Source organism: Leptidea sinapis, chromosome Z (assembly GCF_905404315.1).
Source record: "Leptidea sinapis chromosome Z, ilLepSina1.1, whole genome shotgun sequence".
Taxonomy (NCBI): domain Eukaryota; kingdom Metazoa; phylum Arthropoda; class Insecta; order Lepidoptera; family Pieridae; genus Leptidea; species Leptidea sinapis.
This window is the reverse complement of record NC_066312.1, coordinates 29004853-29020970: the sequence shown is the minus strand read 5'-3', so window position 1 is coordinate 29020970 and position 16118 is coordinate 29004853. Positions and strand designations below refer to the sequence as shown.

The 16118-nt window shown below is 33.2% G+C and overlaps 1 protein-coding gene across 3 annotated transcripts in view; it reads left to right on the top strand.

The window, feature by feature from the left end:
- Positions 1-13605, top strand: part of LOC126979230 (cytohesin-1) — an 84510-nt gene extending 70905 nt beyond the window's left edge. For all 3 annotated transcript variants that reach the window (XM_050828504.1, XM_050828503.1, XM_050828505.1), the window contains 4 exons: positions 377-495; positions 1970-2081; positions 5679-5809; positions 7269-13605. In XM_050828504.1, the coding sequence (XP_050684461.1) occupies positions 377-495; positions 1970-2081; positions 5679-5809; positions 7269-7407 (501 nt within the window). In that variant the 3' untranslated portion in view covers positions 7408-13605. The remainder of the gene's footprint in view (positions 1-376; positions 496-1969; positions 2082-5678; positions 5810-7268) is intronic.
- The last annotated feature ends 2513 nt before the right edge of the window (positions 13606-16118 follow it).

The window sequence follows — 16118 nt, the reverse complement described above, 5'->3', positions numbered from 1 at the left end:
TGCGGGAGAACAATTCCAAAAATTATTGGGAGTTTTTTCCTCACATCTAGCAACATTACACACAAACATATACGTGTCGCTATAATAGCACCGCCCACTCACATAAATAAGTCGCGACCTCGAGTTGTTTGTTTTGATTGCTTCATCTGAGTATATTTATTAATCTGTGCAAGTATCTCCGATAGCAAGATTCTAGTGGGCGAGTTTTCAATAATAGGCTTAACACATGGTCGAATTTGGTCCGCCGAGCCATCGGACGCGGTCCCGTACCGGACCATATTTGGTGGACCAAATCCGACCATGTGCTTAGGCTATAACCGTGAATACAGACGTAAATATTTAACATGTCGTTGATGTGGATGTGTTCACGTTCCAGTCATTATACGAGTCGATAAAGACGGAGCCATTCAAGATCCCGGAGGACGACGGGAATGATCTCATGCACACCTTCTTCAATCCGGACAAGGAGGGGTGGCTGTGGAAGCAGGGCGGCAGGTATATTATGCACTCAATTTCTTACTGTATAAACAAGTATAATTTAGAAAAAAGGTAATTAAAAAAAAAATAGTTGTAATTATAAATTTTAAATTATAATTCCAAACAGACACACACACACACATACATACGCGCGCGCGAATTACAAATGTTAATATGTTGTCAGATTTGTTTTAATTGTGCGATATTTGTTTTTAATCATTTTTGTTTATATATATATTGTTTATTTCAGCCTAGCGAAACTTTCTACGAAAAAAACGATTCCCTCGTGCGTGTATGAAATGTGCAGTTCTTATAATCTTGTAAAAAACGGAGATAGCCGAAATCCACTACGTTAGTGCACCACTAACTTAGCCGGATTATACTTCGTCGCTAATGGCCATACTGTAATTCACTGCACGTTTCATACTAAACTAAATTTTAATTTTTACTTGGCAGTACTGCATGCTTTTTATTTATTTAGTATCCGCGGAAGTTGCGAAACATTCCCAATACAAGTCCTCATCCTTGTCCTTTAATTGTGCGATTATTGTAAATTTTGTTTTTAATATTATTTGTTTATTTCTATATTTTTTATGTAGTATCCTCTAAGGAAGTTGCGAAACATTCCCAATACAAGTCATTATCTTTGTCTTTTAATTGTGCGATTTTTGTAAATTTTGTTTCTAATCTATTTTTTTTATTTATTATCTACTATATTTTCGGTGACTGAATGAAACAATAATATATTCCATTTAAAAAAAAGTTAGCAGCTCTATTTAGAGCCCATTCAGTGTTGAATTTTCTTGTCGTCTCTATTCTAATCATGAATTGTAACTTTTAACCAGTCTGTTATTAGAATATCATCTGAATTCAAATTAATTCAACCTTTTAAGAATTTGTTCTGTGCATATGCTCGAAGTTACACTATTACTATATAATCAGCTGGCTACTAGCTAATTAATTTTAGGTGTTACTTTCCAAGCTACTTTCATTGAATTTAATTCTCTTGTTTTAATTATGAGAATGATATGAAGAGGAGTCAACTCCGATTTTGTCACTCGCCCAGGCATTATCAGCTGTTAGTGATATAAGACGCCTTGCAGCTTCTTTAAATCAAAGCAAAGACGCACTGCAAAAGTTAAATTATTATGTTGAAAATATCTTAATTGCTAATGCATCAAAACATTTCTGTCCAAGCAAAATAAGTAATCACTTTAAACAACGTAATTAAAAGTACACTATGTATTTAATTAAATATTTAAATGTATAATTTAATACCTACACGATATCAGAACATAAATATTATGTAGTACGTTTTATTTCCCTATCCCATGTAAAACACTTTCTCGCTAAAGACGAGTTGTGTGTTGGGTCTCTGTGAAATCGAATTAAGTGGGTTTTACAGTTTGTACCTACTATTTAATAACCTGGCTGTGAGTGATTCGAAAAAAAATGTCAAGAATAAAAATTAATAAGTATTGTAAAATTTCAGATACAAGTCATGGAAGAGGAGGTGGTTCATATTGAACGACAACTGTCTCTATTACTTCGAGTACACCACAGACAAGGAGCCCAGAGGAATCATTCCATTAGAAAATATATCTGTGAGTATATTACATTATAATATCATTTACATTATAATATTACTGGCACCGGTGATCCCTTAGCATATTAGGTCCAAAACGTTTTTCCTTATATTTCATAAATATTGATTTAAGGCAGATTCAAAATATAATAGCTATTAGATACTAATAACTAGTGCATAATTAAAAACATACAACCATAGCCTTTCTACAAGAAATATATTTAATAAATTAGGAAAAGAAAACAACTGACACGAAAATTTACTGTATTAGGCGTTATTTAGCGGAAATATATAATTAATCAAATATTCGTTAATGAGACTGAGACTGTCAGTCTCGTTTCAGAATTGGGCGAGTCAACATCTCCTGAAGATGAATCAGTGAAGTACAAAACTTATTATTAATGCTAAATAAAAACATAATATTTGAATAATTGAAGACATAAAAATAAATACTCAAAAGTCTAATAAGAGTATTATTTTAAACTCATTATAAATAATTTAACTTTTACTAGAGCAATAAAAATATTTGAAAGTTACAGTATAATATGTAGTAATATGACTACTCCTTCAAACAATGTCTTATAAACATCAAACAATGAGTACAACCAACTCTCGTAAGTATTCACATTTGCAAACATATATGATTGTTATATAAACAACTACACGTCTAATGTATATATTACATTTTATAGGTATTACAGTTACTTACCTAATTTATTAGTAGGATTTTTTGTAAGAGGCATGTTTTGATCGAATTAATATTAAGTATATATGATTTCTTATCGTTAATATTAACAATTTTTCTGGAATATTAATACTAGTCTGAGTTATTTAATTTCACAAATATCACGCTTCGTCGTATCCCCTCGATTCGAGTTCACTCCTCTAACTGCCACAGCCTGTATCAGCATACTTGGCGTCGATTTATAGAGCGACGTTCAGTTCCGTGGTCTATGGAAGAGAAGGCCAAACTGGCCTCTAAAAGGTTGGTGTTTTCAGTAAGGCGAGACAGTGCTTGACTATAAGCTACCGCCTGCAAATATAATTATGATAATAAATTTCTTTATTGGGGCAACAGAGGACCATATTTTGTTAGTAACAGGCTTAAAAAAGTATGTTAGTATATTACAATTCCTAGAATTTGCTTAATATAATATAATTTATTCTTAATACATAATTAAAACATAGGATAGCGTTCATAACAATCTGAGACAGCGTGTTTTTATCGGACAAGAACTTGAACGAATCGTTGCAGTATTGGCGAATCCAGTTTTCCCGCTATCATATTCAGGATACTGTTTGAGCTCGAATGCAGTCTTGCCAGGACGGATGACGTCCTTTTCCTTATGATGGCATAGAAATTATCCGTTCGTGCTTCAGCAAACATGCCTGATGCCGAACAAAACCGCGGCAAGCCCAGCAGCATCCTGAAACTGTTCTTATGCTGCATCCTTAGCGTGTCGAGTGTCTTTTGAGTATAGTTGGTCCACAGCCCCCCCCGTTGGTTGATAATGTATAAGTCGCAAATTCGGCCTCACATGGAGTACTGTTCTCACCTCTGGGCGTGTGCTAGTACCAGGCTCTTCCATTTGACCGCATACAACGAAGCGCGGCTCGAATCATGTCCGATCGGCTAGATTCTTTGAAGTTGCCTAGAGATGTGGGTTTTCTCTGCATCTTCTACCGCATATATCACGGGGAGTGCTCAGAGGAGCTGTTAGGGTTGATTTTAGCGGCCGAATTCCACCACCGGATATTACGTCAAAATGCAAAAGTTAGTTAAGTTATAGTTTTTTAGTTTTAGGTTCATCGTTCTAGAAGTTATTTTTTTTTATTTCTGTATAAATAAATGCTTTATATATACAGAAATAATAGATATTAATAAATGAATATAAAATGCAGAATACCATCCACATCACGTTAACGTCTAGCATTCCACGATCGCGAGTGTTGCAAGAAATTTCTTGCCTTGCACGGACACTTTGTGGAATCAATTACCTCAATTAATTAAAGGCTGGCAACGCATTTCTTCATACCTGTCGTTGCGGATGTCCATGGGCGGTTGCCTCACCACTTTTGTAAACAGCTCTGTTTGTATATCTGGCTTCCCACCTAAACCGCTGACACAACTCTACATGGAGGTCTTGTAATCTAACGGACATGCTAGGTCAGCACTCTCAGAATAAGAACGATTTTAATTCATTGTTAATTTTAATACAGTCAGTCTTGTATAAAATCTACACGAACTCACTAATCAAATTATCTAAATTATTTTACTTTCGCGCGCTCCCATAAGGTTAATTTATGACGGTTCCTTTACGCCGATAAGTTCACAGCTGTCACAGTCTACCTTTAAAATATGACCTTAGGCTCTAGGTCAAATTAGCTGTAGAAAATTATGGAGCTAGCTCTAATAGACAGATATTTAACACAGTTATGTCTAAAATAGAAATAGCTATACATTGTTATGAGCAACTAGTAACATCTCGGTTATTAAAATAGGGATGTTATAAGTATGTAGGAATGTTGTAAGTATGTCGGGATGTGAAGATGAACAAGTAGATCGAAATTAGCTTGAACATATATTTCCTACGTCACTGTTATCATTTTATTAGACACTGACAGTCCACCTATTGCCACACCATCAATTTTGTGCAAATATAAACCTCTGTTTTTATGATTTACAAAAATATATCGGCATAGTGGGTCATGAATCAATTCAGTCGATAGTACATGGTTAAAAATAAAAACTACGGTCAAAAAAACCGGCTTTAAAAAACTGAAAAGTATCAAATAACTAAAAATTTAATATATTACACCTCTTATGAAAACCTTTACCTTTAATATTAATAAAATACTATTATTTATATGTGCTACCTATTGCTAGGTTTTAAGTCGGTGCCAAGCTCTAAACAAAATAAATTTAAGCTGTCTTACTGCAATAATTAAGGTTGTCGGGCCACCCGTGTCTGTCCGCTTGGGTTTTTTTATTTCTAGACGAAGCTATCCCGCTCAAAGTCACGCGTGGCGAGTGTAAGTACCTACTATTACTTTTGGCTTGGCAAGGGCTTCACAGCTATCAATATGCAACACATACAAATAATAGTAATTCATAAATATTAAAGGTAACGGTTTTCATAAGAGGTGTAATTAATTAATATTTTAGTTATTTGATACTTTTCAGTTTTTGAAGTCGGTTTTTTTTAACGTAGTTTTTATTTATTTTTTACTTTTTAGTGTCAATTAATATTAATATATAATCAACCTGAATAAAAACTGCAAAAAAAGCCGCACAGAAATAGATTTATATCATCCACGTAGAATTAAAATAATACATAAATAATGTTCATAAAATGAAAACTACTGGGCAAAACTATGTAAATTTTTTATGGAACCTAATGGCATCTATTTCGCATCGCACTAAAGAAGAATTACGTAAATCGAATCATTAATCTCAGAGTAATCGTTGTACATACATAAAAAAATACCGATCGAATTGAGAACCTCCTCCTGTTTGAAGTCGGTCAAAAAACCACGTGACTATACTTGTATTATATCCAAAAAAAATATTAGTTAAAGGAAAAGTTTTACTTATTGGAGTGTTGTTTTGGGTCAGGTGCGACCAGCGAGCGATAGACAGCGGCCGCACTGCCTCGAGCTGTATGCGAGTGGAGGCGCTGACCTCATCAAGGCATGCAAGACTGACTCCGAGGGGAAGGTGGTGGAAGGGAAACACACCGTTTACAGGTACCTATCATACTTAACCTTCAATCTTTGTATGTATAAAACTCTCCTGTCCCGGTTTTTGTTACCAAACTCCTCCGAAATGGCTGAACCGATTTGTATGATGAAATTTTGTGTGCACATCTGTTAGGTCTGAGAATCAGCCAACATCTATATTTCACACCCCAAAAGATAAATGTAAAAAATTTTATTTTAAAAATTAAAAATGTATCCAACTTCAAATTTTCGCCCATCTTCGATCTACAACTATTGTTGTATCGCTTTTTTTTATGTTATTCTGTTCATCCGCTAGGGTTGCAAGATGGCAATCGAATATAAAAATTCTAGTATGATATAGGCAGGCCTGAGAATATATTATGAGAATATATCAACTAGTAATTGAATATAATTAAAGTAAACTCTTCAAAAATTTTTATTAGAGAAGTTGAATGCATTCGGGGCCTGGAGTAGAGAGCGGGAGCATCTCCGCACGCCTCGCCTTACGCGCCTGCAGTGTAGTGATGTGCCGTATTCGTCGCTTACTGTGTTATCGCTTTAATACTAGTCTCGATCCCGTTTAATTTTAATAACGACTGATAAATGAACTGAAAAAAACGAGTTTTTATTTATCGCCAAACACAAGAAATGACGAAAAATCTTTTTGAGACATGTGTGTTGAAGAAAAGCAAAACAGTAATTTTTGATTTAATGATAAGGTTAAAATGATGAAAAAAAGTGTGTGTGTACTTATTTATGCACGCAAGAAGTTTATACTTCTTTGGCCTAAGGAAGCAAAAATCACTAAATTGATTTATTCCTCGTGCTATTCTACGTTTTTAAAAATATCAATTTTGTTAAAATCTTGCAAAGATGGCTTTGACAATTAATTATTAAATAATGAATACGGCTGCATGGGCTTGAACCCTTTGCCTGTCCTAATAATGGACGAAAAAACAAAAAAAAACAATTTTCTAAAAATCTTGCAAAGATGGCTTTGACAGTAAATTATTAAATAATGTATCCTAATAAAGGACGAGGAAACCGAAAAAAAAAATAACGCAAACATCAGAAAATTTTAGGAACCAACTTCAACCTGTTACTTTTGTGTTACAGTGATGCGCGCGCGATCTCAAAATTTCACTCACATCATTTTTTCATAACGCGCCTAAAGAAGTATAACTTCAAAAATTAATTAAATTTCTTCATCATTTTAACCCAGTGTAAAATGGCAAACTTGAAGCATTGTTTAAATTTATCGACACAATAATTTTAACATTATTAATTCAAATCATGAATATGGTAATCAATTATTATAATTAGATCAAGTTATCTGTAGGTTTGTTTACGCACGAGATAGTCCGTCTGAACGGTATCATTTGCCGTGAGACCAATATGATATAAAAAAAAATATATAATATAATAATGTATGTCCCATGCTGATGTTTTAATTGAAAGTTATAGTAAAAGTAATAATGATTAACAGAATGTCAGCGGCGACAGCGGAAGAGCGAGATGAATGGATCGAGTGTCTCCGTCGCTCAATTAGCCACAACCCGTTCTACGACATGTTGGCACAGAGGAAGAAGAAAGCGCAGCACAGCGTGCACTCGGGCTCGCACTAACGTCCCCTTACGACCCAGAGGTGGCTGGAACTATAGTAAGGCCAACGAGACAAGATAAAGAATGTAAACATGGATTCATAACATTTTTATTTGAAGAAATTATATACAAGTTATTGATTATCTGTTCTGATCCGTGTCGTCTGTATCAGACAAAGATGATTCGTCAGAAGAGTCTGAATCAGCCGTATTTATAACAATATTTCTCGTTACAAGTTACATTGTAATCAGTCACGATCCGTTTATTTATTTACATTCTTTATCTTCTCTCGTCGGCCTTAGTATAACTAATAACTCTGGGTAGTCGAATATTTCGTTGTATTGGGGTTGAATTGCCGTATGTAAATGTACGTTAAGTTGCGAGGAATTAGGAAGTTATCAACCATTGCAGTTCTGGCATTACTACTTTTGTTGGTTGTAAGAACAACGTCGAAAGATATAGAAAACAGAATAGTATTTACTTCGATTAAAGCGAGTGTAACACATCTGAATAAAACGCTTTTTTAAGGATTAAAACGCGTGTAATTGTTACTATGTTTTTACATTAGATTTTGCGTAAACGTTACATTTTTATCATTATTTTAGCTAACCCGACGTTTAGTGACCTTTTCAGAGCACGCAGAAACGCGTTTTAATTCTTTTACAAGTGTTTTATTTAGACGGTTAGAAGTCTTATACATTGTTCTTATTGGAGTAGTATAGCCGCATCACAGAATTATCGTTATGAATGAATGTATATACATTTCCATTAGTTTGAATTTTGTTTTATATATAGAACAAATAAACTAAGATTTGTGAACGATTCAATATCACACAGTTAGCTTAGCGGTAACATTTGCGGTTTGAAACCCGTGTTGACCAAAACGTTTGTGTGCTAGGGAAATAACTTTACACGTCGCAATGTGAAGGCTTAGAAACTGAAACAAAAAAACCTTAACCGTTTAAAGTTTAAATATATAAAAAAAATCATCCGGTATTGTTGTGCCTTTAACCGAAATATTATGTTTTTGATTATATAAGTTCGAAGTTTTTGTTCTACAAACCGGTTCAGAACGGTTTATTAAATCGCCGATTCATTTGTTATATATTACATTACCTAATATTTGTGTAACGCACGACACCTTTGGACTCTTGCGGTAATAAACAGTTAAGCGGTACTAATCCGTACAAAACAATAGGTAAATTCCTGATAATAACCGTTACATTGACAACCGATTCTTAGCCTTGCGTTGTATCAAATGGTTAGTATTGATAGTGACAATAATATATAATAATAGTATATTCTACCTCAAACGGATATATATTCTTCCTAAACGGATCAACGACCTTTGTATACAGGCCTAATGTTAAACTTAATGAAAGCAAAAGTAATGCCAGTTTTAATAAACGTAAATTTTTCAGTCGGAAGGAGTGGTTTTAAATAAATTATTTGATTGTTTTAATAAATAATGTAATATTATATACCAATCGTATTCGTGTCTGTATTATAATGATTAATGTAATATAATTTAAATGTTTTATTTTTAAATGGTTGAAGTTTTAGAACAATGCAAATATACAATTATTGATAGATATTAGTTTATATGGTTACTCTTATAGTTATTGTAGCTATGTAGAAGTATTAAGATTATAATAATATATCGTAGTAGTAAAGTATGATCAGCTGTTTTAAGAACATACGGTAAATGTGCCACAGGAAAGTCAGAAGTGTTATTTTTGATGGCAGTTATAAAATTTTTAGGAATAAAGAATTAAATGATAATAGATAATAAAATAGTACCAAATTGTCAAATGAACCCTTGATATTTTTTTTTATAATTTTATAACCCATTCAAATTTAGAAGGTCTCTGAATCAGTACATAATGCCACTTAATTGTTACAAAATTTAAATAGTGAATACCGAACTAGTTAAAATAATTGAACCAAAAATAAAACAGGCAAAAACTGAACTCAAATGTACAGACAGCCTTTAGTGTTTCTATCTAAAACTCGGATGTATATTGTCATACAGTTGTACAGGAAAGATACTGGCCCCGTGAAAGTTGTGTATCTTTTTAGAAATTGGTCAACTTTGTGTCAATATTGCTAAGTGCAGTCTATGATTTAACACAAATCCATATTTAAACAATGTGTAAAATGATTAAATTTTATGTTGTTTTATAAAACAGCTGATGATACAATACTTCAGAATACAGAACAAACCAAAGGGAGTGTTGAAATAACAACCCCCGCGCCTAACAACGCTCAATACATTAACGCTTTTAGGGTTTATTTAATAAATTCAATATTCTAATAAAATTAATAAAAAATGTGCTACTTACAGATGAAATGTAATCTCATTTAATTTTTTTGCATGTCTGGTAGCATTTTTTGCAAGTAAGACCGACACACAACCACAATACAAGAAATAGAACAGAGTAGCGTAACTCAGCGGTGGTCTCCTTGTGTCTCAGCGGCGTACGGTAAGCCACTCGATAGTTTTGTCTTTCGAAGATTGCTTAGCGATCGTGTAAATCGTGTGTGTGTGTGCGTGCGTCGATTCAGGCGCTCTCGTATGAAGTTGAAAAGAATTATGACACAATTTCGTTGGTAATTATTTAAAAACTGATAATTGCAACTACTTGTAAACAGTACGCGTTCTGGTGTAGTTAATACCGCCTCACTTTTGAACAATTTTTAACGGTTTTGTGGTTTATTCTGTATTCTGAGATTACTACTCGCACTAGCGGCGCGCTATGGTGGCCATTTTGACAGATTGCAACTATGACGTTGACATATTGTGGCATTTTACTGTCTTATGTAAAAAATGTGTAAAATCTAACCTATATAAAAAAAATTAAGAGTATATTGAAAAATATTGAAATAATCTTAATTGGTTTTTAGTTAACTCAACTAAAACTCATTTTAATGTCTGAAAAATGTTATTTGATGTGGTCCTTCAAACGTAATGAATACTTTCTTGAATTACTTATTACTTATGTTAAAATGTCATCCAAAGCGTGTTGCTAGTTGTCATACACATACAATTAATAGTATTAATTAATGTGATAGAAAGTGTACTGCGAATACAAACGTGTTCTGTATATTTTGAACGGTATTCGGTATGTTATTGTCCATGTAATCGAAGCAAGACTGAGCTGTCATTGACGGAGGAAGCTTGTGCGGCGGTGGTCACTTTTAATTCAGGTGATCACCTTTGCCTGTTTGTTACGTAAATGCTTTTGGTTGATAGTAACATTGCAACGAGAAAAAGGCTCGAACAGAAATACAGTTGAAAATTTTGAAATTATTATTAATTTTGAAAACATTTTTTAATAATAAAATTTAATAATAATCAAATTATGTCTGTGTTTAATTAAAATAAAATGGAACTGCATCAGTAAAAAAAATCCACTTAAAGCAAAAAAAAATGATTTTTTAACGAGACTGTATCATCATAAAAGCAATAAGTATTTAATATGAAACATAAACACCAAACTAAATGTTTTAAAAGTAAATTAAGTATTTTAATATCTCAATGGAAGGCCTTAGTGTATTTATAAGGTAGGGTAATATATAATAACTGTCAAATATTTTTCAAATGCCTGTGTTCTAGAAGACTACACGTCAATAAAGAGGTTATAAAACAGCTACTCTCTTTAAATGACTTTCAATTACTGCTTTTTGTGATTTGAATTCGTCTTTCGTTTAATATTTTGTATGTTTCCACCTTAAAGAAAATGAGGTTTACAGTTAACTTCTATTTTGAGCAATGCACGCACACTAACAAAAAGTGACATACAAATCGTGAGTGTTAGATGTAGCTTGCCACGCACACTAAATTAATAAACCTGGACTGTTATCATCGATTGTATATAGTATATATTATCTAAGTTTCTACATTTTTTTTACTTTTATAATTTTTTCCTTGAACTGTTTCTTTTTGCACGTCATTTTAACTATTGAATCACAATTTGCCTAGAATTTAATGAGTTTTAATTTTTACTGTACATATATATAGTCTCTACAACCGCTAAAATATTCCTTCTTTTCTTAAATTTTCCTGCATACAAAAAGTGGAAAAGATGAATATTAAAAAAATATCTTTAGTATAAATATAATTGAATATTTTTATGCATCTAATAACCCAAAGGCAACTCATAAAAAGTGAACGCTTTCCGTAAACACATTAGGAACATAGGTTATATATAAACGTCATCAGCCAATAGCGATAGCTCTAACGATATGTCGTGATCATTACCAGACCAATGAGCATTCAGTACGCCGCGCCCGCTTACAACAGATGTTTGGTTGAATTGTTTGCATTGGGAATATGTAGGTATTACAAATCTACTAGGTTATTGGGCCGATGATAATATGCAATTATTTTTGGTTTTACCTATATTATTGATGATTCACTTCGTATGTGAGTCAGCTTACGTAACTCGGCATGTTGCAGTCAAGACTTAGATATTTTATACGTCTAGATAAATTATCTTGCTGTTAGACAGCCGAATAAAACAGGCCAGGTTTATAACTTCAGTGTGCGTGACGAGCTACGTCTTACACTCTTGATTTGTATGTAACTTTATGCTTATGTGCGTGCATTGCTCAAAATAGAGGTTTACTGTCGGCCTCAATTGTTTTCGACCTTTTCACAGCTGTCACAGTCTATCTTGATCAATATAAAACCTTCTAGAACACTGCAATGTCATTGCAATAACAGTTATAATGTCTCGTTAACCTTCTGTGAATGTGTGTGTAAATATTGTTAATTGAATACGATCGTGCACTGTTTTAAAATGCAGTTTATATTTTGAATAGGATATTTTATTTTTATTTAATTGATTGCCTTTTGACTTTAGTCACCAAGGGGCTTAGATCACAGACCAGCGGTTTGTTCTGTCTATGGTGAAATTTCGCAATGATAATAATAATAATTTAACAATTTGAAATGAAACATAATTAAAATATATAACTTTTTGAATTGCGTGTAATTACTGTATATTTCTTATTCGTTTTTTGTATTCTTTTTTCATCTCTCTGTTTTAATAAGTGCAAAAAAAATATCTCACAGTTTTTTTTTATAAAAATAAGTGACAGGACGGGCAGGACGTTCAGTTGATAGTAATTAATACGCCCCGCCGTGCCGTGGCACTACAACTACGCTCGCGACCTTGAGACTTAAAAGTCTCATTTGCCCAGTTATTTGACTAACTTCGGCTAGTTGTACCAATGTCGTGTTAAAAACTCAATGCCCATTGTTACGTAGTAAACAACGGCATAAACTAAGTATTTTTTTTCTTTTCAAAATTTCTTTCATATATATATGTATTACATAGCTTCACTATATAAAAGAGAGTAATACTTATCGGCCCCTAGCACATCAACATATTAATATTAATAGCAGCGAGTCACTGACATTAGTAATTTATATAAACTTATAGTTTTTACGTAACGGTTTCATGTAATTTAATCATTTTAGAAATAGGAAATATCTCGTTAAGTTGCGAAATGGAAAACCCTTTTTTTATTTCCTATTTTATACCAAACTGCGTAAATTTCACTAACAACGTGGATTATAAATGTCTCGTAACAGTACACGATTTCATAATGTTATAAGAATGCAAATGTAATGAAATGGTATTTAATGAATGGTTTCTAAGGATCTGTCTAGGATAGTTTAATGTAAGGGATCGCTCATTAATTACGTGAGGCATTTTTGAGAATTTTTTGACCCTTCCTTGGTGAGATTTTCCTCAACTCCCAAAATATCATGCGAGATTCTTCAAAATTTATGTTTTGGCTGTAAACGTGTTGGATTTTTGAGAAAAAAAAAAACAAAAACAACTTGTTCTACTTCTTTTATTGAAGATTAGTAAAGTTTTGTATTAAATCGCAATCATAAAATGAAATAATGAATATTTAACAAAAATTAAGCACAGATTTATTCTAATTCAGTCCAGTTTTCTGTTAGAAACATAATTACGTGATATTTGCCAAGACCCCTCCTACCCCCTAAGTGAGATTCGGAAAGATTTAGATTGTTCCCTCCCCCCCTAGAAGACCTTACGTAAATAATGGACGTCCCCTAAAGCTGTGTATATTCGCAAAGTAGTACCTATCTAAATTATCCTTGTTAAAATGAATGGAACAGGATACAAGCATAATATGATGTAAATAATTTTGTAAGAGAAAAAATACATTACTATCTTTATTTATTGTCGTGTTTTTCTTGTGTTTTTCCTTGTGGTGATAATTATTGGATTTTATGATCAATAGAAAATCATGTGTTGTTGCTGGTTTATTAAAACAGTAATTATTTTGCAAGGTTATATTAACGATACAAAATATGATAATACCACAACGGCGTCTTTTTTCTGCCGTGAAACAGTAATGTTATTGTGTTTCGGTATGAAGGGCGCCGCAGCTAGTGAAATTATGTGGGCAAATCAGACCTAACATCTTATGTCTCAAGGTGATGAGCGCAATTGTTGCGCCGCACAGAACTTTTGGGTATTTTAAGATTCCTTAGCGGCACTGCATTGTAATGGGCAGGGCGTATCAAGTACCATCAGCTGAACGCCCTGCTCGTCTCGTCCCTAATTCTAGAAAAAAAAAAACAAGAAAAAAAGAATTTTACTTATAGGTATATATATGTTTGTTTTGTTTACGTGGAAATATTTTTTATTTTTACGGGTTACCATCACTTCGGAAAAGATTGAGTTTTGATGAGAAGAAGTAGCAAGAAACTCATTGCCACTCTATTAAATCTACATTTATAGCTTCATAGTTTTACAACATATTTTAACTACAGTATTTATGTAAAATGATGCCACAAAAATACTCAAACGTTAGATACTCAATGCATTACACGCGTAAATAAAAAAATAAACGTAAGAACAGAAGTTGTTGAATACAGTATGTATTTATTTATTTAATTGATCACCAACTCAAGAAACAGTAGTCACAATGTTAATGTTACTTACAATGCATTATTTATAGAATCTCGCTGTACCTACAATTAAAGGCAATCACAGCATGCTTTGTCTTACAAAAATTACAAATATTAATCAAACTCATCAAGAAAAATATTGTATAATTAGTAAATTACTAGATAATGATACAGTCTAAAATGCTGCGGATCATAACAAATTCACCTTGGTATATCACCAACATCCAACTTCACCGCGACCTGAAAGTACCAATGGTCAAACAGGAGATTCTTAATAAACTCAAGTCTTATGCAAAACGTATTAAAGTCCACCCAAACGCACTCGCCTGCAATTTGATGAGTAAAAGTTGTTTCAACAGACTAAAGGGAAAAGCCCCTCAAGACCTCAATATTGTATAAGATATTGGCATTAAAAAAAATGGATTGGTCACTGGACTAATACCATTCCAAGACTAATTTGAACTGTGTAACCTCTAGCCAAATGCCAAATGATTAGGCAGATTGCAAGATAGTCAATATTTAAAAAATAAAGATAATGATAAATACAGTACCTACAGTAGATACATCAATCTACACACAATGTAAATAAATAAAGATATTATAAAAATAGATATAAAACTAGAAACATATGTTCTTTCATTTTTAAAACTTTCATGAAGCAGAACTTCCGATAAAAAGATAATCGATCCACCATAATTAAAACACGTTCACGATCATGAAACATGCACCAGCCATCGCCGCCCTTAGCGATATTTTAGGAAAGGAAACGGCCTGGCCCACGACGCCACCACAAGCAATGGAAATAATGCGAGTATGACGAAGCCTGTCACAAGAATTCAACCATACCGTACATATTATGTTAGTTCGAATACAACAAGTGCTATCCGTTAGGGTTATATTACACGTGACACCGCGGTGGCATAGTCGCTGCTAACCACAAAATATAAACAGCTCTATCCCCATAGCTACTCCCTTGTGTTCGTTTGTCCGTAACCAATTTGGTGGCGCGACCAGCTCGGACGTGTCATGACTCTGGTATCTGTATGGTGTCTAGTTTGGTAGCTTGTGGTGCGACTGGTTGCGACACCGTGGTGTCCCGGCGAGTAGAGTATATCCCGTAAAAAATATGGGAATCCTTTTAATGCTTACTAAGACTCCGGTGTCAGCGAGATGTATCTGAAAATACGCAATAATCTAACAGTGTGAAAAAAGTGAACATGGGGAACTCTAAAACTGCTTTACAAAAGTATTTTATAGGTTCGCAGCCCTTCGTGTACCTATGAGTCAAACTCGCATACGAACCTGTTTATTATTTTTATGGAATAAGACTACAAGCAAACTTCTGGGTCACTGCACTCACACTGATATTTTTTATATAAGAGGGCTATATAAAGAAGTAAGGAGATTTATATTACGACTGAAAACGCCCGTTTTAATAAAAATATTACGAAACTTGCTACTGCTGTGTTTCTAGAAGAAATGTTTATTTCAAACATATGCTATTCGTTTTTTCTTGTCTCTACTTTTCGCTTTACTACCATTCAAATTACAAATCGAATTGTCCAATCTTTTTACCGCGTACTACATCAACTTTTATCAGTAAATAATTAAAAACGTTTGCTAAAGTAACATTAGAACTGTAGGAAAATGAAGAAGTGGTAACATTTAAACTGTTCAAACCGACCGTAACGTCCGGTGTATACTCTTCCGCTAGAGAAACGTTTATTACGCAACAAATATTGCTGAAATTATACGTTATTAATATAAAGTGATTAGGAA